Here is a 25,192-nt window from a genome sequence, read left to right as displayed (position 1 = left end):
TAATCTCGTTAGCCGTACCAAACCAGAAGGCAAAGCACACTACACACCAAACAGCAGTGCAGGTAAACTGGTTAGAACAGAGATGGGAAAGTTGCTGCTTGGCTGCAACTATTTACCTCCTATCTAATCACTTCGGACACAGTGGTGCGTGACCATTGAACAAGAGTGAGCTCATGCCAAAGGTACGATAACTCTGCATAAGAATCTACTTATGACTCAGTATGAGGGACCACTGTTTTTGGTTCTCCCTTGAATGTCATGAAATGCAGTGAAACTCCAAGTCTAGCAAACTTCTCTTTAAGTTTCCAATGGTTGAACACTTGAGTGATTGATCGTAGGGTTTAACGCGCCGACGCAACGAAGGCAATGAGGCCCCAGGGCCGTACCCAGAGGGGGGGGGGGGTTTGGGGTTTGAACCCCCACCGAAATTTTTTCCAGGAAGTGCAAAAGCTAAACTTAGTGTTCCTTTTGGCAAAACTTCTCCCTCACAATTACCGATAATTGCCTCTGGAAAAAAATTCTGGCTACGGACCTGGAGGCGCGATGTAGTGGAGGGCTCCATATTAACTTTGAACACCTGGGGATCTTTAACATGCGCCGAAATCTCGTACACATGGGTTTTTGCCTTTTGCTTCCAACAGAAAAGTGGCTGCCGCGACCGGGAATCAAACCCGCGTACTCGTGCTCAGCAGCACAATGCCTTAGCCACTGAGCCGCCGCAGAGGGTACGGTTGAACACTGTTGCAATGTTTTGCCTAACCACGACCGCGGGAAAATCGACCATTTTTAAGGATCCAAGAAAGCATTTTTTTTTTCTGCTAAAAAAATTGGTTAGCCACTAATTACAGGAACACAAAATGCAGATTATTTAACGGCCTTTCTAATAACACCAGTTTTTTAAATGTTTCCATATATCATAGTTGCGGAAAAAAAATATCAAAATCAAAATTTTTGTCAAGTTGTCGAAAAAAATGATAATAAAGGAGTTGTGTATATCAAACCACCGGTAGTAGAAAAAAAATTAGAATATACATTTTGTAGGGAAACATTTCAAGAACACGACCTAGAAAAAATGTTTACTCGCGCGGAACAGTTCTCAGGTATAAGCAAAAAATGTTAGCACGTACGGTGCTCGTGTCATGCGGTGAAGCCCAAACTCCAATTCAAAATGTGCAATTTTGGTTGGTTCCCTGGAAGAAATCTAGCGGTTTGACATTATCAGAGGCACCAATTTACCCCCACATAATGTAAAAACATTTTGTCAATGACTCACTTTGCATTTACAGCGCACACAATATTTGGGACAAGCACGCGATATGGAAAAACATGCATGAAGTTAAAAGCGGAACTCCGTGGTTGATGCTTGTTGACGTTCATGGTCAGTTATCTCTCAAAACATAAAGCTGAGCATTATTATCATATTCTGACTCGCAATTGTAGCCCTGCTTGCAGGAATGAGGTGCGATGCGCCATAATCGTGCCCTGCAAACTTTAGCCGAGTAGCTGTTGCGCGATGAACAAGATTAGCACAACGAGCCTCCTCTATTGCAGTGCCACCTGACAGTTTTCAAATGAAACAGTACAAAAACTTATCAGAGGCTCTGTCCGAATAGACAGTTCAACTAAACAGCAACACTAGACACCCGGAGATACCCTCGTATGGAAATGAAACTGGAAGGCGAAACTGGAAGGCAGTGTGTAAGGCTGGTTTGAAGCTCTGTCCTCGTCGGAACAGATATCTGGCGACTGGGTGAGATCTTTTGACTTGCATCTGAAGTTCTTATCGCAGAAATCGGGTTAGGGTGGGGGGAAATCAGGAGCGGCGTGCTTTGTTCGAGGGTCAGTCGCGGGAGCTCAAGATGCCATTGCAGGTAGCCTTGAAGTTGGGTAACTACGTAGTAGCGCTAAATATGAATTTCGCGATGCAGAAACGAAACCGAAACTGTTGTAAACTGTTCGCGAATGGTCCTGGGGAAAGTAGAACAACCACACAACATAGAACAACGTGTGCAAAGGCAATGAAGCTGCCTAAAATCATAAAGTAGCTTTGCAAACAAGCATTGCTTGACATTTTCACCCGATTTGTGGGATTATTACTGTCAGAGTGCCAACCTGACGATTGAAAATCGTTTTCTGGTTCATCATTCATGTCCTCATAACAAAAAACAAACGCTGATGCAGAATAATTACGAGTGGCACGCATTCTTCGTTGGCAGCAGTGACGCGTGATGACCCCGCCCCTTTTCCACACCCACGTGATTCAAACGCGTGTCAAAAATCACGTTTTCGTTGCAAAAATGACAACAAAACTGATTTTGAAAGGCCATTTTCTGATCCAACTCCAAACAGCTTTACTTCTTCGAGCAACGCCATGAAAAGGCGCTCCCAAAGTATAGTTCAAATTGAACGATTTTGAATAGGCGCGGTCGCGAAAGAGCTAAATTGTGTTTCTAGTCCAGCACCGGTGCTTGAGCGACACCACAATGTTTCAACAACAGTAAGGAAAGTCCACATCGCCTCGCAGGAAAACAACTCAATCAAGTAGGGATTTCTTTTTGTGCCAAAGCTGGCCATAGGGAGTGCTAGACAGCTATGGATTAATTAAGACCACCTGGGAACCTCTTAATGTACACCAAAACCTTAACATATGATGACCAAACACAACGCCAATATCACAGGAAAATTCAACATGAAAAACACTTGCCTCAAACAGAGGCCGCACTCACAAATGTGTGAAACCATCTTTTTTTGTTTTGTTTTGTTCAAAAAAATCAAATGAAAAAAGAAAAAAGAAACAAAGCACCCTCATTCCAAACCTGACAAAAAATACATCAGAGCATGTGCCCCTGGGTTTTTTGGAATAGAAAGCTGAGTGACCTAGAAAGAAGGAAGACAGTGAAAGCACAATGGAGTGTGTCAGACAAAAGCAGGGGAAAGAAAACACAGTGCTTTTGCATTCTCCATGTGCAAAAAATCCTTGATACCCCAACAGGTCTGTAGCGTTCAGATTCCACCACATTCAGACAGGAAAACCCAAACCGCTAAAGAGCAGGAATCAGGTGGTGAGAAAATGAGTTCTGCCCCCAATGTTGTCGTCCCCCCAGCAGCAGCAGCAGCATAGAGCCGTACCAGGTTTGCGGCCTCGGCAATGGCCTCCTGGAGCCCGTGCACCCGGTTCCCGCCCAGGTACACCCCCTGGGTCCAGACGGCACACGTCTCGTGCACCCAGATCTCCTTGGGAAGCTCCGGCTCACGCTCCGCTTCACTCGTCTTCCGCTGCGGGGGGTGCAACAGAGACGATGGACGCATGCGTAAGGGTCGAGGCTCGAGCAAGTCAATAACCCCTTCCCATCGCCAATGGTGGCGGGAGCCAACACATCTGCACAGCTGTCGTGGCACCACTAAAGGGCCAACCACGTGCTGAATGCGATGTGTTTCCGCATGTGTTTTTTTTCCCTCTCTGAAACCACTTCTGTAGCCTTCATGCATGCTCCTGGCCACCCCCAATCCAGTTTCCAGATATCATTTTTCGCAAGGGGTGTGTCGACGGCTCACCCTACATAGCGCGGTAGTACAGTCACGGTTACAATAGGGAGGAGGAGGAGAAAGAGCCACCTGTTGTACGAGCTGCACGGCTAAACCACTTTCAGGGGTATGCTGGCAGAAAAGCCAACTTGGGGGGGGGGGTCACTTCTGCGTCATTTGGGGTTCAATATATCAGCAGTCGCCGCCATTTTTGTTCGATGTAAGCGTACTGTTTGCTACATATTTTCACTGCAAATACACTGTGACCAAAAATAGTTCAATATAAAGGATAATTCGATGTAAGCGGGTTCGACATAGTCAGCTTCGACTGTATGGCCAAGGCGTGCCAGCGGAGTTCCTCAAGCCCAGGATGCGACACACTAACACCACTCAAAATTCAAATTACGGGGTTCAAAGTGCCGAAACTGCACCTCGGCTATCAGGCGTCCCACAGTGAAGGGCTCCGGATTAATTTCAACCATCTGAAGATTTTTACCACGCACTGAAATCTCAACACACGGGTGCTTTTGCTTTTCGCCTCCATTAGAAAAGCGGCCGCCACAGCCAAGAATGCAACCCACGTCCTTGGTATCGCTGAGCAACACAACGCCTTAGCTACTGAGCCACCATTCCCATTTCTTGTTGGCTACCACAGCTTACTGAAAGTGCAGCAAAAATACTCCACGGGTGTATAACAGCCGAAGGTGCTATAGTGTGTCACATCTGTGTGTACGTGCTGAAAGCAGCACCCCCCGCACTAGCCTTGTTTTCTCGGCTTTGTTTGAGAGCTGAAGGAGCCAGCTGTTGTTTGTGCAGCTGTTTTATCACCACTGTGTGTGATAACTTGGGCAACAAACACAAGGTGGTGTGGGAAGGGCCACACAGATACGAGCAACCCTAGGGATGTGTTTTTGTTTAACAACTCGGCACACAAAGACTGCACTCGCGCGTGTTCTCTGCGCACGGGCAAATGCTCATTGTTTCACGCAATGACGGCGTGTTGATACACCGAGCGGACAAAGTCCGCGCTACATTTTCGAAATGAATGGTTGACCACTGTAGCCTTATCACACTCATCAATGGCCAGGTATAGGTAATAAACGAATCGCTCTCCCCCTCCGAAACTAACCTTTGGAATCACCGCCCCAACGATACTGTTGTTATGGCTGACTAGAACTCATTCCTTGAAAAATGGACTCCCACTTAAATTGCACTGAATGACCCACTACTGCGTAGATGTGATACCAATGTACGGCATGCACCCCTCATTTTAACCAAATTGTTCCCATTTGAATGGTTCTTATTCCCAGTTAACGAATTTGTTTCAGGATCGACTGCTGTGGGCGTGTTCATTACTGCCCTATGTATACTGCTTGTATATCAAATTGAAGATCCTCGCACAGCTTTTGTTGCAATATTTATCTGATGCCCTTGAACATTGCAGGACACAGTAAACGGGGGAATTAAAAAAAGGATAGAGACATTATCACATACTAAAACACCACCAAAAGATGGCCAATAACAAGTTCTTTTTCTATCTCCCTCCACCTCCCTCTCTTCCACCCCCAGCACACTGTTTTTTTACACCTCTTGTCCCCAGTTATAGGTGTACAAAATGACCAGATCTCAGGACTGCTAATGGCGAAGCTATCATTTTACAGCCTCATGTCTCGACATCAAAGCTACAGTAAGGTTTTTAGGACGACTAAACCTCTGTTTCCCAACTGCAGTTCAGATATGCCGGGCTGCAGGCACGTCATGCTCCTGCCTCACACATCATCACGATGCACAGAACAACCTCTGCGCCACCACATCAGCAGCCACACAGGCTGGGACCCCAATATCTTCGGCTGAGTGCGACCACACGGTCCCACGCCATCATTTAGCTGCAGGGGCGGCATTGCGTCAAGTATGATGCGCTCAGATGGGAGCAGCATGGAGCACACACGGGGGCGGCGGCTGCTCGCTTCGAGGGAAGTGCCCAAACAATCTGACCGGGGTTAACGGCTTTTAGAAGGTCTGGAGAAGCAGCATCTACCTGCGAGTGATGCAGTGCTCGCAGTATGTGCACCGTGCCGCACTGATGCCCAATGCCCTTGCATGCCAAAAATAAGTGCGAGGCACAGCGGCTGAGAGGGACAGATTGGCCCTCAAGAAAGGACCCTCTGCACGCCAAGAACGGGGGAGGCGCCCATTTCACCGGCCTCACCTGCCTGCTCACCCGGCGAGACGTGGGGCCGTCCTCGGAGCCCGAGACGGAGTCGCTCTTTTTCCGCTTGGTGGCCCGCCCCTTCCGAAGCATCTCCTCCTGGCTGCTGCTGCAGCTGTTCAGGTCCGGCTCAGCTGCCGGCCGGGGGGACTGGAGACCGGGGTACGGCCCGTACAGGTCGCCCAGCCCTGCAGTGGACGGGAGAGGCACCGGTGAACTGGGCGCACTGCTACTGCTCTCGAGAAGCTGCTGCCAAATCCCGCCACCAAAATCATCATCACTGCGACGACCAGCGCACAGCTAAAGCCCAACTCCATCCCACACCCGCATCCCTCATTTGCTGGCCACTACTCTCCACACATTGTCTCCTGGCCAACTGGCCTGCCCACCCCACTGGGTTGGTGTCTCGCTCACTGCTATGAATTCCACTTACAAACCATGACACCCATTTGGTGATTTTTGCAGGTACGCACCAGGTTCACTAATTCCTGCCAGCCGATTACGCTCATTCCATAAACTGTTTGCTAACTGTGGCCCCACTGGCTACTTCATATGTTACGACATAAGAACTACGTCTCAGCTGCCACTGTCCCTTCTTATCACAAAATAATGTGCTTGGTTTAATACAAAGTGCCTCCATACACAATCACATGTCACACAGCCTCCCCACTGCGCCTGTCCCCTGCATCTCGTTGCCCCTACAGTGGTGTACTAGAAGAACTGAGCATCCAAACGCAGTGACCAACAAGGAATTATCCTGTCCTTACATTTCATGTTCTGTGCAATTTCTTTGAAAGAGGAGGTAACCCTGTACTGCTAGTTCTATGGTTGCACCAGCAAGCCACCAATAACTCACTGCAAAGACATTAGTTAACAATGACACTTGCTTCCTTTTTTTTTCTCTCATACCACATTCACGCACAATAATACACTAATACCTCGGCAGCAAGTCTAATTTCTGAACAGTTAACGTACTATATGAAAGCACTTCTGGAGCAGCAGTCGCCAGTTCTGGAGCAGACTGGCAAGATTACAGGTGAATTAACACTCGGGTACAAGTTAAGAATAGCAATAGCTCATGTAGTTCAGCCCTCCGTTGAAGTGACAGACCTGGACATAAACATGCGTGCACATTGCGAAAGGAGACTGCACTTATGGCGTGAAATTGTCTGGTCCATCTCGCATAGGTTGTCGCCACTGCAGTAATTTATAAACGGGTAAAGTCCGACAAATCACGAAAACGGCGTGTGACTCGTTCAAAGCACTCGCAGTAATGCATTCTTTGCACCATGCGGAAGAACAGCCGGATGCGGGCCTGAGGTGCAGGGCAACTTCCACTGTCATTTTCTAGTTTTATGAGTCTGGCGCAACCTTTTTTGATGACAAAAGGAGCAAAAACTAATTCAAAAATTGTTTCTGTATTCCAATATTTTTGAAGTGCAGTGCTCCCGAACATTTTCGGACGATTTGTTGGCAAGAGAACTATTAATTCAGGACAGCTCTAAGAACTAAATTGCCAACAGACAGGCAGCTGTGATTGTTTATGGCTGAAAATAAAAATAACCTCGACCACTACATGATGGTGAATTGAACGCGTTCTGAGCAGAGCAAAGCGCAGTCAAGTGTACCCTGCCCTATGTGAGTGCAGCCAAGGGATGTAGAGAGTTTGAAACCATATCGAAGAAGCAAAGGTTACAGTCACAATAACGTGGGAAACCCAGAGTCCGGGCGCGTTCCCCATTCCTCGCCGTGCGCAGCCGAGGCGAGGGGGAAAGACTCCTTCTCTCCCCTCGGCAGATGCGTCGCTCCCGCCGCGGCGTAGGCGTGTCGTGGCGCGGCGATCGTTCGTCACGTGACCGGTTCTTCGGGGCCCCGGTGGGCCGGTCTCGGTGCGCGGGACGACGGAAGGGTCTCTTGGGTTCGAGCGGGCAACGGGGAGAGACGTGAGTACCGGAGATCCGGCTTCCCCCCTTCCTTTGTCTACCCCCTTGCGCCTGCCTCCTGATCCTCACCGGACGGCTGGGTCGGGACGAGCGAGAGTCGGCTACGTTATTGGTGGAGCGCCAATAAACGAGAGTTTGGCCATTTCGTTGTGTTTGTGTCTTCCTTGCTGCTTTCTGCCGCTACGCCGGTCGGCGGTCCGTGGCGGAGTTCAGCCGAGCTAGCCTTGCGGCCGGAACCCTGGTCCCCACAAACTATACGCCTCGAGCTTCGCGATCGCTGCGCTGCCTGCCGCTGCTTCTCCGCGGCGTTGACAGGATTTGCGCTGCGTGGCTGATAGGGCTCGTGCAGTGTTTGGGTTGTTTCGCTTCTTTTCGCCTTTCCACGCCATAAACAACTTGTTATGGTGACGTCTATAGGCAAAGAGTATGTTTAGGTCACTTAAAATGCAGCTGCGTCTTCACAGAGCATGCGATCGCCTACAAGAGCTACCCGGGGACGCGGTTCTGCGCGCTTCGTCGTCGCTCTTCCGGGCGTCGGCGACGGTTGCAGCATATCACCACTGTCACCTCTAAATATGCCAAGCACAAATGAATTCTACTGTCGCCTCGTTTAGACCTGATACTGGCACAGTGAGAGGTTGGCTTCATTTTGCAGCATGGGCAACGAATGCGGCTTCATTTTGAATATATACGTCGCAGAAAAATATGTTTCAGGGATGTGATTACCCAATCCCGGACAATAACTTGTGCCTTTTATAAGAATATAATAAACCATGTGAAAATGCGAAGTATATTCCAAGCCTGTGCGTCGTCAAATATGTGCCCACACATGCCATATAGCAAGAACCAGGGCAAGTTAATGAAACCACAAAAAAATACATGCTGGGCAAGTGCGGAAGTAAGAATCAGAATAGGTCTGAAGGAATTAAAAAAAAAAAAAAATCCAGTGCAGCTTCTGACATGCTAAAGACGATCATCCAAACTTAAGCCAGGTAGGGGCGGGGGGCGGGGGGGGGGGGGGGTAAGGGGAGAGGGGGGACGCTGCATACAAATGCGGAGCGTAATCAAGCAATGAACGTTTTACTAATCACACACACAAATTTCGCGTTCACTTTCCTTTTGTTTTTCTACTTCAACAAAGAGCTGATCGTACGGCGGACGCATTTTTGGAAGATTACAAGGTAGGCTGTTCAACAAGCGATGAAAGATGTCATTGGAAGAGTGTGGTATGTGATAAGGCCCTCTGATTTCAGTTTCTGCTTTATTCTGAAGGCCCCCTGTGCCATATGACGATATTTCGGAGAAGCATTTAGTCGCGGACGCGGATTATATTCTAAGCCTGTCTCCACGCTGCTCGCAGAGGATAAATGTAGCAGATGAATGTTTGCGGGCGCTCACCTCACGATAAGACGACTCTTTGCCGTGTGCTGATCCCCGAGTATAATATGCATTGTCCATCGTACTTTTGTTGAAAATTCCCAAAATTAACACAGACTTGATTAACACAGACTTGATATTGACACAGACCCGAAATTAACACAGACTTGAAACTAACACAGACTTGATATTGGCAAACGTGACTGGCGTGCTGTCGGGTATGAGTGCTCCGCTGATTATGTAAGCGCACAAAACCGATTTCAATCGTAGTGTATAGCCGTAGCATGAACATCTGAGAAACCGGTGGTTACGGAGACACGGCTAGTAAATTCAGGGCAGTGTAACTACAATTGGCTCCATCATACGCCGGTTCCGCAACGCTGGCCTGTGACACACACCTGGCGCTTATACAGACCGAATATACCACACTAAGACCGCGTCAGAAACATTTACACTCTTCTAAACACACCCCATTTGCGAACAGAGTGACTGCTCCACATAAACATGAATCTCAAACGCCTGCAAACGGTAAATGTCAGTCGTGAACGTGACGCAAAAGCAGCGGCGGCACTGGGGAGCGGGGCTGCTTTCGAAACGGGCCCCGCTAGGGGGATTTCAGTGGCGCCCCTACAGGCCGCGCTCGAGGCGCGCATTCAGATCTGGCTGCCAATCCCACTTTATGTTTGGTGGCACACATGCAAACCCAAACATGAAATTGTCAACCATCAACCATCGTGCCCCCAAAATATGCTGAAACACAGACTGTTGTACGCAACGCACCAAACTGCACTTCAGGTGCAAAAAAGTTCAAAATCAAAAACTTCAAAATCAACCAGGGCTGCACAATCAAACTTCTGATGCTTCCTGCAACGGATTTCCGATGTGAACCACCAGTTTTCTTTTTCTGAAGGCTGCACAGCAATAATGAAGCACGCTCATGTGATGAAGCATGCTACTAGATACAATGAAGCTCTTTCATTTGTGCTCTGGCAACAAGCAGTTTGCGAAACCAGTGTCAATAATGAAAAGACCTGTCTACCGTAGGACTCGTGGAGATCATTGATCTCGATTTGGTGCACGCAGTTAGTAGCAAGGAATGTGGCGTGCCGAGACCGTGACCGTCGGCACGACCGCTCATTTGCCAGAACTGGGCACAGCGCTTTATTGCCGCACTGCTACAAATGTTCCTCTGTAGCGAAAATTGAAGCGCCACACTTAAGCAGCTTGAAGTAGAAATATGCAACACTAGGAAAACATAGGGAAACTCTCTCTTCTGTAATGTGATTTTCTTTTAAAGTACAAAACAGGCAACTCCTTCGGCAACAACGCTGCTTGTACACATTCACAGGAGTGCAACGGTGGTCAGCGTGCGTGCTACGTCGAGAGGAAGTCATTGAATGTGGCCAACATTTGCAAAACTCTGCAGTTACTTGTGCTACCAGCCCAAATTATGCATTTTTCTCCAACTTACAGTTGGCATTCCACATTCCTTTTTAACGAAGTAACCCAGACTACCTTAGCATAATTTTTACAACAAAATCTTGCATTCTTTATGTAATTTTCCAATCATTTTTTTCCTTTAAGCACCCGGGTACACAGTTTAAAGGGACCCTGCAACACTCTTCGTGCAGTGCAAGTAAACCTGCGCGACGTTTAGATTAGACTTCCAGGAACACCCGAGCCAAATATTACACATGCACGTGAAGCGGAAAGCGCGCAAATCGCCGTGAAAGACGCGGAAAAACCAACCGCTCTCTCTTCAATTCTCCTCATTATGCACCCCGGGCATGGCCTCTGCGACGTCAATCGGGCCATGGATGTATCCTATTGGCTGTCGCTGGTCAACTTTGCGGCTAAATTCTGGCATTTCCTGTGACGACCAGCCGTCGTCGGCGCTGTGCATGAACCTCTTCTATGTCTGAACCTGTCCGCATACTTTTGGTGTTTCTTTTGTTTTGAGTGCGCGCGGAGTTTGAGTGACGAACTAAATATTCCACTTTCAACGAGCCCACTCAACAACAAGCGTTTATTGCTCCAAGAACGCCCTACCAGCTTGAGCGCTTGCTTGCGAGCAGGCCACCATGCCTGCTTTCTTGTGGCACCAGACCGGAAATAGACCCGTCCACGTTGCGGGGAAAAGGACGAAACTCCCTGGCATGTGGCATATCGAAGGCCGCCGAACAGAACGCTGCGCACTGCCCCCCTCTCTGGGAGAGAGCGCGCAGCTTTCGTCGCGTTGTCCGCGCTTGAGTTGAGAGGGAACATTTATGCGCGATTTTTCATCGCACGTAGTTTCGGTGATAGTGAACGGATTTTCATAATTCTTGCGGGAGGAAATTGCTGGGACAATACACTTTACCCCAAAATACATTCCGAGTAGTCGATGATAAGTGTTGCAGGGTCCCTTTAAGCTGGTAACAAACATGATGCTGCTAATATGACCAGAGGATCACAGAAGTGGCACGGCACTCCCAAGATTTTTTCAGAACACTAGTTCATGTGCCCGCAGTATGGAGGGAAAAGAAAAAAAAAAAAAATCGGACTTGCTCATTTCCAGCTAGGACGACTAGGTCTATGCACACGATAACGTCTGCTACCTCACCAGCACCGCAGTAACAGTACATAAAATTCTGCCTCCAATTAAATGTGGGGATGGGAGGGGACAAATACACACGGTGGTGCTAACTGGACACCAGCTTTCAGAAGGTTGCTGAACTAAAACAGATGTAAAACCAAGAAACCGTCCTCAGACATTAGAACACATTGATTGGTACAAGTATTGGGTGCAGTTAAAGTGGAACTGCAGTGGAATTACATTAAAGCACTTGCAAACATGAGTCCAACTTTCTCGCAGTGCGACAGCTTTCAACCCTCTCCTTCCTCCATGTTCCCAAACAGAACCGTCCCATCTTGCTACCATAGTTCAGAAGCTGTGTGCAGCATAATGGATGCTACACAGCTCTCAACGAAGCTGTAACTCGCCATGGCATTCCATTGAAGTCAGGGAAGAAGATCCACAATAGACGCTGGAGCTACGGAAGGACATGTCCATCCCAAGCTTGGCATGTGGAACCGCCTATACCCCACTACACTGGCGTCCAAACGTCATTCAAACCGAATGTCATTTGGCTCAAATGCCAATCAGAATCCGCAGTGCTCCACTACAATTTCAATGGCATTTGAAAGCTTTAACAATCGCTCGCCCTGCTGCATGGTTGTCGAGTTCTGTTTTTACACAATAATGCAACAATTGAATTTAGCAGCAGTCTTCGGCAGTAAAATGATGTCACATTGTAAATAACGCAAAATTTGGCACAGCTCTCCTCAATTCTAGTTTTGTGCTGTCTGGCCACACTGGTTTGTCGCTTGCTCGCACTAGTGCTGAGAGTGTACAACAACAACAAGTGCTTTATTTCACCATCAAATGATGGAGGAGACTGGGTAAAAGCTGTGAAAGAACCAGCGTGACAGAAGCACGACTGGCTTTATAGACAGCAACCAGCCCATGCGTGCCAATTCCGCATATCGAATTTATTATTGCTTGTTTTTTCTTTTTTTAAAGTTCTTTCCGACTGCACTGCACCGGCTGGTGCTGCATTTAATCCCCATTTCTCAACTGTAAACGCGTTTGCTCGGCCTGCCATTGTTGCTATTTTGTCTTTCTCTCAGTCCCTTGTGGTCCATCTTTGCCGATTCCCACTGGGGGAAGTGCACAGCTTCTGTGGGCTCGACGGTGTGCTCAATCAAATTTTTAACGGGAAATTACGTGGCTACGATGTTGAAAGCACACACACGGCTGGCGTGGCGTGCAGCGAACGCGCAGCCACCCAGATATCATCCGCAAAAAACTGTCCATGCCTGCTAACACTTTGCTAACGCGTTCCATGGCATTCCACGAGTTTGGTAGTGCAAGTACATCTGATCACAAAAAACCCAAAAGAAACATTCAGCGCGTTTTGTTCTATAGCGTGGAACAGAAAACCGAACAGGACGAACTTTGCCCGCACTGTGTCATAGTGCATCAAAAGAAGGAAAAACAGGAAGAAGCACTCAGCGTGCGATCAATTCCCACTGGCTCGCAACAGGTAGCACAGGAAAAAAAGCCTGTCAGAAATTCTCCGTGCAGTCTTGGCTGGCTTCAGCGTATGTGGAGACAGTATAGCAGCAGCATGAATAGTCATTCTTGAAAAAGTAGCTGCAATGAGCATGATGCCGAGGTTGTAGGTTATAGCTGACTTAGCATGAAGCTCGGCAACAAACCTAGCCAAAAAAAAAAAAAAAAAAACGCTTTCGCGAAACAATATGCCGAAACATCTTGCAATACATTTGCCCCACACTTTCAGTGAACATATTGTATGCGATTGTATTTGTTGTGTACAGCTGAGCAAGCCCAGAAGGCGCACGGTAAAGCCAATTTGTTTTCACCAGGTTCCAAATGATTCGGTACGGGGGCAGTGACCCAAAAAAAGGAAGCTCACACTAACACGCAAGACTTCAAATTAGCAAAACTGTACGCAACCTTTACGACCATCATGAGCCCATGATTGCAGCCGATTTGCTTCTTCGCTGCCGCAAGGACCTTTACTTTCTCACTGTTGCTACAGGGAACCTAGGGTGGAGCTTTGACTGACAGGTAGCGCCGCCCTAGTGGGAGTGCCATTTTATTTTTGGTAGTACCACCAGCAGATGCTCAAAACAAATGGCTGTGCCCGCGAGCAGTGGCAGCAGTGGTCACAACGTTCCCCACAAAAAGGCTCGTAAAGTAAGGTATTGCTGTGTCGACCAGTGCCACAATCAGGAAGGATTCGATGCGAATATTACGTTCTACTCCTCTCCGTCGAAACCCCACGAGGTCGAGTGGCGATAGCGCTGGATTCAGGCGGTCCGTCGGGCAAGGTAAGTAATCAGACTTCTCGTTGCGAACTTTTGCGCAGCTAAGCGCGAGGAATGAGTTTACGAATATTTATTAAATCCACAGGCCAGACTGCACACCAGGGTAGCCCACACTGAACACCAGAACATGCAGTGCGCTTTTGGAGGACAACGCGACGGGTAAAGGGGTGACCATAAACGACGGCGAGCGATGCAAAAAACCGCAAATCGTTGGGTACAGCCAAGGACGTTATACAACCTCACTGGGTACAGCTAGCAGGTAGTGTGCGTGACAGCGACAAGCGAAAAAATTTATACACGAGCCACTGGGGGTCGACGACAGCAGCAAGCAACGGGCCGTCACTGTTGCTCGCTTTTTGCCGGCCAGCAGCGGCCCACAAGTGAACGGCAGTGACGATTGATAGCGACGGAGAGCATTGGCGGCAGTGTATTTATTTTTTTTTTTCGCTTGTCGCTTGCACTCGCCCTATTTGTTTGTTGTACACATTAAGTGGCGTACATTTTTCACGTCGCTTTTGACTGTCACTGTCGCTTTTCACTGTCACTGCATGTGGTTACCCGTCAAAAACATGCCCGATCCGGCATACATTACATCCTTTTCCCCATCGGCGTACCACTGAGTAAAGCCTTGTAGTGCTTGATCGGTGGTGGAGCGATTCGAGAGGTAAGCCCTTAGTGCGGTAAACAAAGTTGTTCTGTTAGTAATCTGCACACCCTTTTCAATGTCACCCGCTGCTGTGCGAACCACCCACTCTTTTCTTTTTTGGAATGCCCCGTCGCGACTACAAAGTGCGGCTAGATGCCCAAGGATGGCGCCACCTGCATATAAGAATCTAAACAGGCCACGACAGATGCCTTGGTCACCGATCGTTCAAATGGCAGTTATTGTGAAAATAAAGCTCCACATGCGGGAAGGGGATGATAGTGTGGTGAAAAGTTGTGTTAGGGATTGTCATTCGCAGTTGTACAGATGGCAGCGATCAAATCCACCATGATGTAAGCGTAAAGTTCCCAACACCCGAGCCGACCCGAGCAACGCAAGCTTGTTGCAGGTTGTTGCGCAAGCGCATTGCTTTTGGGTTCCACCAATTTCTTGGGGGAACCCAAAGCCGGGTTCACCTATTGCCTTTTAATGTATTTAGACGCTCATTTTGCCCGGACAGGTGCAGACTGCACCCTCAAAAACATTCTCCAGTTGTTCAATGCGCTTTGTACCATATTTCTTTTTCTTTTTTTGGGTTAGCTTTTTTTACGATTGAAGGAACTCCTTTCTGTCTACTTGCACAGGTGGGCAACACGAGCTCGGAGCAGCGCAATCCCAGCGGAGCCTGATGCAGAAGGCACAGGCCCAAATGGGACCCCAAGGAGTGACACGCCAGAAAAAGGCAGCCAAACAACACAACAAAACCTGGGCCTAGAATTGTCAATTCCCTTTGACAAAAAAAAAAAAAAAAAAAAAAAAAACAACACTAGTTGGGTGCTCAGCTGTGTAGTGACATTGTAGGAAATGCCCTTCTCTTGCAAATAGGACTTTGCATTCCATTGTGAACCGCCGGTATCTTGCGGTTCGCATTCCTCCACGTCGTACACGTAGCTTGCTGTACACAGCTTCCGCCCTTCATCTATCAAGAGTTCTTGTAGAAAGTCTTCTGGTAATGGTATCATCGCAGATCCACACCATGAAACGACTGGCGGCATTCTTCCCTGGCAAACACGGCACAAAATACGTTCGAACCGCACATGCGCAACCTGCGCGCAGGCAGATACAAGCACGGACACGGCGGATCGTCTGCTTCCGTACTACTAAATGTTTCTGCACCGCTCCCCTAGGTCGCTCGGTGTACGATGTTTGGAGCGCCTCCTACTCAGTGCAGGTTCCCTATAAGTGTGCGCTTCTTTCATTTTTTGGAAGTGATAATCGTCAGACATCACCTTGGAGGGGCGTACCCCACGACGTGTCTTTCTCGTTCCGAGCAAATGTTGCCACGATTACAGCAAACACTGGAGCTTTTTTTTTTTTTTTTTGCCCCGTTTTGGCCAATCTTGGCCAATTTCCCTACGTAGGTAAGCTTGGCTTGACAAATGTGCACACGTGACTGGGGATGGCTGTCATTCCTTAGTTTGCCATTTCTTGGGCTTGTAAGCCAGCCACCCTGACCCAACTCCCGCAAACGCGGTGCTTCAGTTATGGTGAAAACGCCGCAGTCACTGAAAAGGTTGCCGTTCATTAGTGCTCCCTTCGCTGCGAAAACATTGTTTTCCCGCAAGAATAACGGCGCTTCATGCACAGAACTGCTCTGTTGAGGTTTTTATACAAATCCGAGCATTCCCTATGAAAGTTGCACGTGCATAGACAACCTTTACGTCAAACAAAAGCTTGTCGATGTAAAGCAAAGCAAAAATCCACAAAATGCTCGGAAATAAATGCCAGTCGAGCAGGTGGATATGGTAGCAGTGTGGTTTACTTGTGTACGTTGACGTCTGCATAACTACAAAACAGTTCTAGACTTAACCGTGAATTCCTGTTGCTGGCCGCTATTATAGATAGTGATCGGCACAATCGGCATTTTTTGGTATGACCACTACTTTTAATCAAGCATTCGCAGGCCCCTCTGCGAGAAAAGTGAAGCTGGCGTGTTTGGGGATTAAACTTAGCCCCACCTGACTGAGCGCGCCGTCCCTACACAGCAATTTTTGGTACGCCGGCTGCCATTGTAGCCAGCTGCGATGGGCAGGTCGCTATCTACAAAGCCGGTCATGCACAGAAGCCCACAGCCCCCTCTACATGGCCATGGACAGAGCAACGCGTGCCAGAATGAAGAAATTATACAAATAAAATGAGAGAAAAGATCACACACAGTATTCAGGGCACATTACAAATAATGTAGGTGGAATAACAGCAAATATACAATAAAAACACAAATCATAATGCCAAAAATGCGTGAAAAACTCTTTCGCGTTGAAATATAAAAATGCACACCTTTTGTGATGTAGAAACAAAATCAGTACAACCCCAACTATTGTGAAAACAATAAGAGAAATAACGATGACCAGTCTATACAAACCTTTTGTTACCTGTTTAGGGGTGAACTCCCTAAGTTCTCAAAGACTAATAGAAAGTAAATCAATACTGGATGCATCATATAATTTAGCAACGTTGGTACCAAAAACCTTTTTATTGAAAAATTAGCGCGCAGAGTGCCCACTTTCCATTGTGACGGGCAGTGTAATGGGTTTCGATATTCGTTAAACCGGACAAATTACACAAAGCTTTCCCGTCTTCCCGTACTTTTTTTTCTCAAGACCACACTCAACCGATTGATTACCTCTCGATATCATGATTTGAGTGAATAAAAAGTTAACAAAGCCCAAAAATTAAGAATGTTTTGTTTGTTCTAAGTACGCCAGTAATATATTTGTTAATGCTGACTTGGAACGGTGTGCACGAGAATGCAACAAATGGCATACGAGAGTTCCAAATGTCTCTCGGGGCGCTCATTCAACTCGAATGCCATTTCAAAACTCAGTAGAGCAGCACAACTTAGCATTTGAGTCGAATGACATTCGGACGTCAGTGTAGCAGGGGTATTGGCACGCCTCCTAGCTTTGGCCCTGCTCCACACAGCTTGTGAAAACAAACTACACAAAGCAAACTCACTTGTTGACTGTCCCTCGATTGCACTGTTCTCATACCAGTTAGGCACTACCGAGTCAAGCTTCAAACGATAAGAGGGACCCACGAGAGGCCTTCCTCACCTTGCTGGTGGCTGCCCCGGTGGCAGAAGGCGCACAGCCAGGTAGGGTCCCGCGTCACAGCGTCGTAATGGGGCGACAGCGTGCTCGTGTGGGCCGCCGCCGACCCAGCGGCCCGCCGGCCCCCCGTAGAGTGATGCGGCGGGCCCCCGACCCGAACCGGCGCACTGGCCTTTTTCCGCTTGCTCTCGTCCTCGGGCACAGTGCGCGGAGCCACGTTCACAATTTGCGACGACTGCGGGCACTCGCGCGTCCCCACCACGCGGATGTACGGCCCCGTCGGGGCCGCACGGGCCCTGGCGGGCGCAGCGGAGGGCGGCGGCGCGGCGGCCGGCGTGCTCACTGCCGCCGCCCCCTTGCTCCGCTTCCGCTTCCCGGCAGGCGCGGACGGGTCCTTCACTTTGTTCTTGGCCCCGAAGGGCCGACCCCGCTTTTTCTTCGGCGGCGACACCACTGGCGACGTCGCAGGCGCCGCAGAAGAGCTGGTGTTTGCCGAGCTTGCGGCTTCACTGGCAGACACGGGATCCGGTTCAGAGCTGGGTGGCTCTGGCTCCGTCTTTACCCGCTTCGCCGGTGGCGGTTCACTAGGCGCACGAGGTCCCGGTGCGCTCGAACCGTCCGGAATGACGGCAACACTTCGACGCCTCAGCTTGCACACACTGTCCGCTGCGCCCGGAGGCGATGTCACTTTGGCCGGTCCGCCGGCGGGACCGACACTGGAAGGGCGACCACACAGCGCACTGTCTGAACTCCGCCGACGCTTCATTGGGTCGTCACACGGCGGCGCCGCTGCCTGCTGCTGTCCCGCGTATGGCCGGTCGAAATCACTACTCCTCGACGGAGCACCGAGCGGAGGAGGAGGAGGCGCACCCGTTCCAAAATCACCATCACTGACACCGTTCACCATGGGCGGAGGGTATACACCTGCGGGCTGCACGGGAGGCATGCCACTGCCGGTCCGTTCGTTCCGCAATCCCGCATTCTCCGCACTGGGCGGCATCGCGCGGTAGCAGCCGGTGGCGGCAAAGTTTGCGACACCATACGGGGGACCCGGATCGGGCGGGGTGCACATGCGGTTCTGGTCGAGGTTGTAGTAGGTAGGGTACGGTGAGCTGGGCCCAGTGTCGGGGCCCCCCATGGGCCCGTAGCCACCGGAGTGCTCCTGAGGAACCCCACTGTTGTAGCCCATGTTCCCCCCGCCGCCGCCAGAGTGTGGGTCCAGAAGAACCATCTTCTCCAGCGACTGGAGCGGGTCGTGGGTGCCCGGCATGGGGGAGGGCGGCTTCTGGAGCTGCGGAGTCGGGGCGGGCGTCGGCGGGGAAAAGGGCGGCTGCTGTGGGGCCGGAGACCTGGAGGGGCAGGCCAGGGGAGACGGAGTGGTGCGTGGCGACTGGGACCAGGAGGGCGACTGGCTCTGCGACACCGGCACGCCCGTGTGCGGCGGGAGCGGCGGCCCGATGCCGATGGGAGACTGGGGAGGCCCCACGGAGCGGTAGCCGCCCATGCCGTGGGGCGGCGGCACGTTGTTGACGGGGGAGCGGATGGGTGGTGGGCTCTGCATCATGGGGGGCCTGGCGGCGCCGTAGCTGGCCGCCCCGTGGTCCCAGGGGCCGGGTGGCTTGGCGTGCGGAGCGGGGGAGCCCTGGTAGGCGGAGGGTGGCGCCGAGTGCCGGGGCCCGTAGCGCATGTCGGGGGCGGCCCCGGGGTACGGTTGCTGCCTCGGGTAGGGCCCGGGGCTGTTTGGCACGGGGCCGTTGCCGTAGCCGCCACCGCAGTGCTGCTGCTGCTGGCCCGGGGGTGGTCCGTACGGTGCGGGTGGTGAGCTCGGGTGGGGCCGGTACTGCGTCGGGTATGGGTAGCCCCCACCACCTCCACTCTGGCAATGACCGGGCTGCAGCAACAATGACAGCATAGTGAGGCAACATGTAGAAACGGCAGAACTTTCCACTGCAGGAGCTTGGCTACAATGAAGCCAATAGTTATTGGCGTTATTGTAGCCAGAGGCCACTCTGCCCTCATTTCTCCCGATATCCCATTCCCAAGCTGGAACTGCACACAGTAGTAGGCTAGAATTTTGTGCTGGTTCTAGGTGTTTATGGAAAGCAACTTGATAAGAGTTAGATGACTGAACTGAATGAAGAACACTGCAACGCCAACTAGTGTCACCAGATAAGGTATCAGAGTAACACTACTCAGGCCTGCAAGTCAGCAACGGTGGCCATTTTGGTGTTTACCAGTGCTGCCAGATTGCTGCTTCTACAGCCTCGCTGCTAGCTTCGACCAGGTAATTTGTTAACAACACTGCCAAAGATGCAGCAAAACGGCAACTTCGGACACACTTTTGCTGCTGAAATGCTGCTACATGTGTTATCCTCGATTCGCGTTTGGAACGACATCAGTCGCGCACAGCCCCAGAGCCGGAAGGACACGTTAAGCCTACCAGAGTTGACCGACTGCAAATGCATAAACAACAAAATGACGGCACCCATATACCATGAGCAACACAGTGCGAAAATGACCAGGGACGAGACGAAGACTACAAACAAGCGTCTCATCCCTGGTCTTTTTCGCGCTGTGTTGCTCATGGATTACCAACTAGCCAGAACTCTCACGCTTTTAGACCCATATACCGTCGCAGTGTGAACAATGTCACGGGAAGCAAACTGACCAATGATCATGGCGGCGGCACGGAACAAAAGGAGAAAAGAGTGCCAATACTCCGCAACCTTATCTAGTTACACTAACGCCAACCACAAATTTAAGTCTGACAATCAACATTGCCACTGGGGCCATTTTGACTGCTCACTCGGTTGTCCTTTGTCTCAACGGACAAGAGACAGCCCCCGTCACTGTCAATAAGATCACATTCAAGCAACAAGTGCAAGTGAAAGCGTGAGGCGACAACTGCATCACAAGAAAGAACGAACGAACGAACGACCCGGCAAGACAGTTTTCCGCGTTGATGCAGAAGTAATAAAGAGTCCAGAACCGAGGGCTAACAATGACCCTTTGGCCAGTAGTGAAGACATTGCGCAGAAGACACCAACTCCCACGAAAGCGCTCGCAACAGCCCCACTAACAGATTTGAAATGGTGTAATGCCACTCATTGCCAAGATACATAAGCTAGCCAACAAGTTTTGGCTTCACAGGTGCAGGGGTGAGACAGCCCAAAGAGATTTGGGAGCAGTTTTGGGAGCAGCAAAATTTCGATTTTGGAGCAGAAGAATCTTGATTTGGAGCATTTAGGGACATTTATTACATCATCTTGCGAGCTTAAAAATCATAATTTTAGCAATTTGAAGGGTCAAGTACACATTCCAATCAGTTTTGAATACACAGAACACTGAAACAGCCTTACGTGAAAAAATTTTTTAAGAGTATCACAAAGTTCTAACTGCCCTACCTTCTTCCTAACTAGTGATATTGTGTTGCGGCTGTACGCAAAACTGCCGTTAACATTATCAAATTTAAGGGATCTGCAATTGTGGCGTGTTTTTTTACCGTTTCAATGCTAAAATTATTATTTTTGTAATCCCAGGCTGCGTTGTACGAACGAGTGTAGTCACGGCAGCAGTTGAGCAACTTCGAGCTAACGGTCGCATAGCCCAACCAGCCTACCCGTTGCAGTCCGTGGGGCGCATGTTCACCCCATGGTCTTTTGAGTGGCATTACTGTTTACCCGCCTAGATTTTGACATTAAATTTCACTTCGCATACATCAAGTGTTATTAGTCGTGTGCTATGGCAACCGTGCAGTCCTGCAGCCATTGGGCGCTGCCTGAACAGGTCGCGGCGCCGCAGCACAGCCCGCAACTTTCGTGTCAACCGTTCCACCCACAAGGCTCGCATCACGCTTCGAAGCACAGCAACACCTCAGCCTTTTATAACACCACAGTGAGCCAAAAAGTTCACTTCACGAACCCGATTACAGACCTGCCAACCCCACACTGCTCCAAGTACTACAGAAGATGCCAAGAAATGCTAAAATTGCATACAGAAATACTAAAATGCCATTTTATTCCTCAAAAACGCGCTTGATAAAATACATAGCAAACATATCACAAAAGACGGACAAAATGTTCTAAGAATTAATTCTTGGAAGTGGAGGGCTGGGCTAGCGCAGAGGCCGTTGCTGGTGCCTTGGCACATCTTGCAACAATCAAATGCTCAACTGTCTTTTCGGACATGCAGGCACGGAACTGTGTGCGCCTTTCTGACTTTGCTGAAAGCTCACTCTGCATTGCTATGCGGGAGTGTCAAGACCCCCAACATAACTTTCGCAAGTTTAGCATACTTCAAAGTGCCATCCACTCCTCGCAGATCGGACACCGCACGCCACTGCTTGTCGATCCGCTCCTGCTTTGTTACTTCAGCGGGTAGTTCTTCCAACTGAAGACGTGCAAACTCTGCCCGGTTGTAGTCCAGAGCAGGATTGATACCTTGCCCCTCTTGAACTGGTACAAGCACTGGGAAGCGGTTGACTAGATACTTGATATCAGCAAACCAGGCATGTTGAATGGAAGCAAGCCTTGCCACTTCTGCACTCTTCAACAGGTCACACTTCAGTGGAAATTTCAAGATCATGTACCGACTCTGTTGCCGGCACGAAGAATCTTCTGATTAATGTAAAAACTCCTCTCCCGCTTCTTTCTTCAGGCTTTACAAGCTCTGCGTGGTCTGGCTGCCAATTACTAGGTCTTCATCATCTCTTTGGGTGGTTGAAGACTTGTACTCAACGTTGGTCAGCACAGCAAAAAAAAAAAAAACGCACACAACGCACCACACGAAGCACATGGGGAAACAAAGAAAAGCAAGCAAATTTCGAATAGTCCTCGGCTTTGGCTTTAGATACAAGCCGATACAGTGTTGCCAGCATGACTTCGTGAAATGGCGAGATGCAGCCAGTAGATTGGATTGTACGGACCAACTTTGCCAAGTTATTGGCGCGAAACTTAAAAAATCGTAAAAATATAGTTGTCATTACGATACTCTTAAAAATGTGCTGAAAATCGGGCACTTTACGATAAAATCGTCAAACTTGGCAGGTCTGCGATTATAGATGCACGCACCGCGTTTTGCACTCCAGGACAAGCTACGCAGAAGTCTTAGGCCCCACATTTCAATGAACTTTTTTTCGAGCCACGCAACTTCTCATAATCTCGCACCAATCTCAAACCATAGCCCCGGGGTAACGTCACTGTTCAGAGCCACAACTGATAGCATTAATAGACTGGAACCCAGCTGATTGCGTAAAATAACCAGGGAAAATATCGGTGATGCGCTTTGAGCGCGTGAAGTAGGCAGTAGCAGCCGGATCAGGCAGTGGCCATGTTTGTAGCCACAGCGATGCCCAATCAGGAAGGCCGTTTCATCGAACCCGAACAGAAAGCAAATTGTGTTTTAGAAGCTATCGCTTGCTTCATTTCAGTCTTTCTATTTCTGCCATTTCTGTGTTTGCAATTGACGACAATAAAAGTGGTGACCAGGATGCGCGAGGCTTTCGTCCCCGCCGGAACTGACATTAGCATCAAAATCCATGCCTTTCAGGCTCTTCTGGAGCAGTTTGGCACAGTTTTCGCAATTTTCATGCTTTCGGAGCAGCTTGGCGCAGGAAAATGGAATTGTATCAAAAAGGCGCAATATGCGCAGCTGTCTCACCCCAACAGGTGTGCCGTGTCTTTTGGCTCATACTTCAGGATGCGCATTAAAAATTTGTGAAAGCGAAATCCTATTACTAGTTTCAGAACATCCCAATCTTGTTGCGGCAGCATTCAGCTGCGGTGAGACAGTGCAGACAGCTAGCCATTCACATTTACACTTATATTTTCCACACCTTTCGCAGTCACAGTTTGACCATAGGATTTGAACCAATGCGGTGATCATTTTTTTCTCTTTTGAAAAAATATTCCCAAATAATTTGAACAGGGAGACAAGCTATGTTTGAGACTAACTGCAATGCATACAGGCAGAATCCCAGCGATGAATACGCAAATGCAAGAATGAGCGGAGAAATGTGGACTGCTCACACGAATTCTGCAGAAGACGACAACACAACACAGTGTTTTCTTCTACCCGCCAGACGATTTCGGAACAGAGAGTGGGGACGTCAGACACAAAAGCAAATTGCAACCATGGAATGATTGACTGTGGGGCTTAACTCTTTCATTGCTGCACCTATTCAAAATCATTCAATTTGAACGATACCTTGGGAGCCCCTTTTCATGGAGTTCCAGTCATTTCTGGAACAAGTAAAACTACTCGGGGTTATCTCGGAAAACGCCCGTTCAAAATCAGTTTTGTTTTCATTTTTTGCAACAAAAATGCGATTTTTGACACGCGTTTGCTACACCTTGGTATGGAAAATGGGCATTTCATCGTGCATCACTGCTACCAAAGAAGGCGGCGTGCAGCTCGTAATTATCTGCATCAGCATTTGATTTTTGTTATCAGGACACGAATGGTAAATCAGATGATGATTTTCAATAGTCAGGTTTGCACTCTGACAGTAATAGTCCTTGAAATCAGCTGAACATGTCAAGCAGTGCCTGTTTGCAAATTTATTTTATGATTTTTTTATTGCCTTTGCAGACGTTGTTCCAAGTCTTATACTTACCCCAAGACCCCTCGAAAACAGTTTATAACAGTTTACAGTTTCGTTTCTGCAGCACAAAATTCATATTTCGCTACCTTGCAGTTACCCAACTTCAAGCCTATCTGCCATGGCGCCTTCAGCATCCACTACTGATCCCCGAAAAAAAGCATGCCACTCCCGATTTCACCCAACCCTAACCAGACTTCTGCGATAAGAATTTCCAATGCAAGTCAAAAGACAACACCCAGTCCCCAGATATCAATTCCAGCAAGGAGAGCGCTTCAAACCGGCCTTGCACACTGCCAGATGTTCGCCTGCCAGTTCCGTTTCCATACGAAGGTATCTCCAGATGTCTAGTGTTGCCCCTTAGTAGAACTGTCTATTTGGACAGATGTTTGGTATTTCTTTTTGAATATGTTCGGTGGCGCTCGGAGCAGGAGGCTCGTAGTGCTGAAAACTTCCATCACGCAACAGCTACTGCATAAGTCGGAATATAGGTCGAGCCATAATATATGTCGAACCCCTTATCTTGCAGCCAAAAAATAGCAAAAAAATTAGACCAATTACCAGTGTATAGGTCGAGGGGTGACTTTTCGGCAAAATTTTTAGTGAAAAATCTCGACCTATATTCCGACTTATACGGTACTCGGTGAAAGTTTGCAGGGCACGATTCTAGCGCATCGCACGTCATTCCTGCAAGCAGGGCTACAATAGCAAGTCAGAAGATGATAATAAAGCGCGACTATGTTTCGCGAGATAACTGACAGTGAACATCAACAAGCATCAACTCCAGAGTCTCCCTTCCAACTCCATGCAGAATTTTCCGCTTCGCATGCTTGTCCCGAATATTGTGCTGGCCATAAATGCAAAGTCAGTCATTGATAAGATGTTTTTACGTGA

At 49.0% G+C, this 25,192-nt stretch overlaps 1 protein-coding gene across 6 annotated transcripts in view; it reads right to left on the bottom strand.

The window, feature by feature from the left end:
• LOC144138595 (uncharacterized) overlaps positions 1–25,192 on the bottom strand; it is a 59,784-nt gene that overhangs the window by 8,108 nt on the left and 26,484 nt on the right. For 5 of the 6 annotated variants that reach the window (XM_077670965.1, XM_077670968.1, XM_077670967.1 and 2 more), the window contains 3 exons: positions 17,704–19,591; positions 5,735–5,922; positions 3,130–3,276 (listed from right to left, as the gene is read on the bottom strand). In XM_077670965.1, coding sequence (XP_077527091.1) covers positions 3,130–3,276; positions 5,735–5,922; positions 17,704–19,591 — 2,223 coding nt within the window. The remainder of the gene's footprint in view (positions 1–3,129; positions 3,277–5,734; positions 5,923–17,703; positions 19,592–25,192) is intronic. The other variant, XM_077670964.1, reaches the window with a different exon arrangement.

This window comes from Haemaphysalis longicornis, unplaced genomic scaffold (assembly GCF_048455015.1).
Source record: "Haemaphysalis longicornis isolate Haplotype H1 unplaced genomic scaffold, Haemaphysalis longicornis Haplotype H1 scaffold_5, whole genome shotgun sequence".
Classification (NCBI taxonomy): Eukaryota; Metazoa; Arthropoda; class Arachnida; order Ixodida; family Ixodidae; genus Haemaphysalis; species Haemaphysalis longicornis.
Note: the sequence above shows the minus strand (reverse complement) of the source record. Positions and strands in the feature narration are given on the sequence as shown.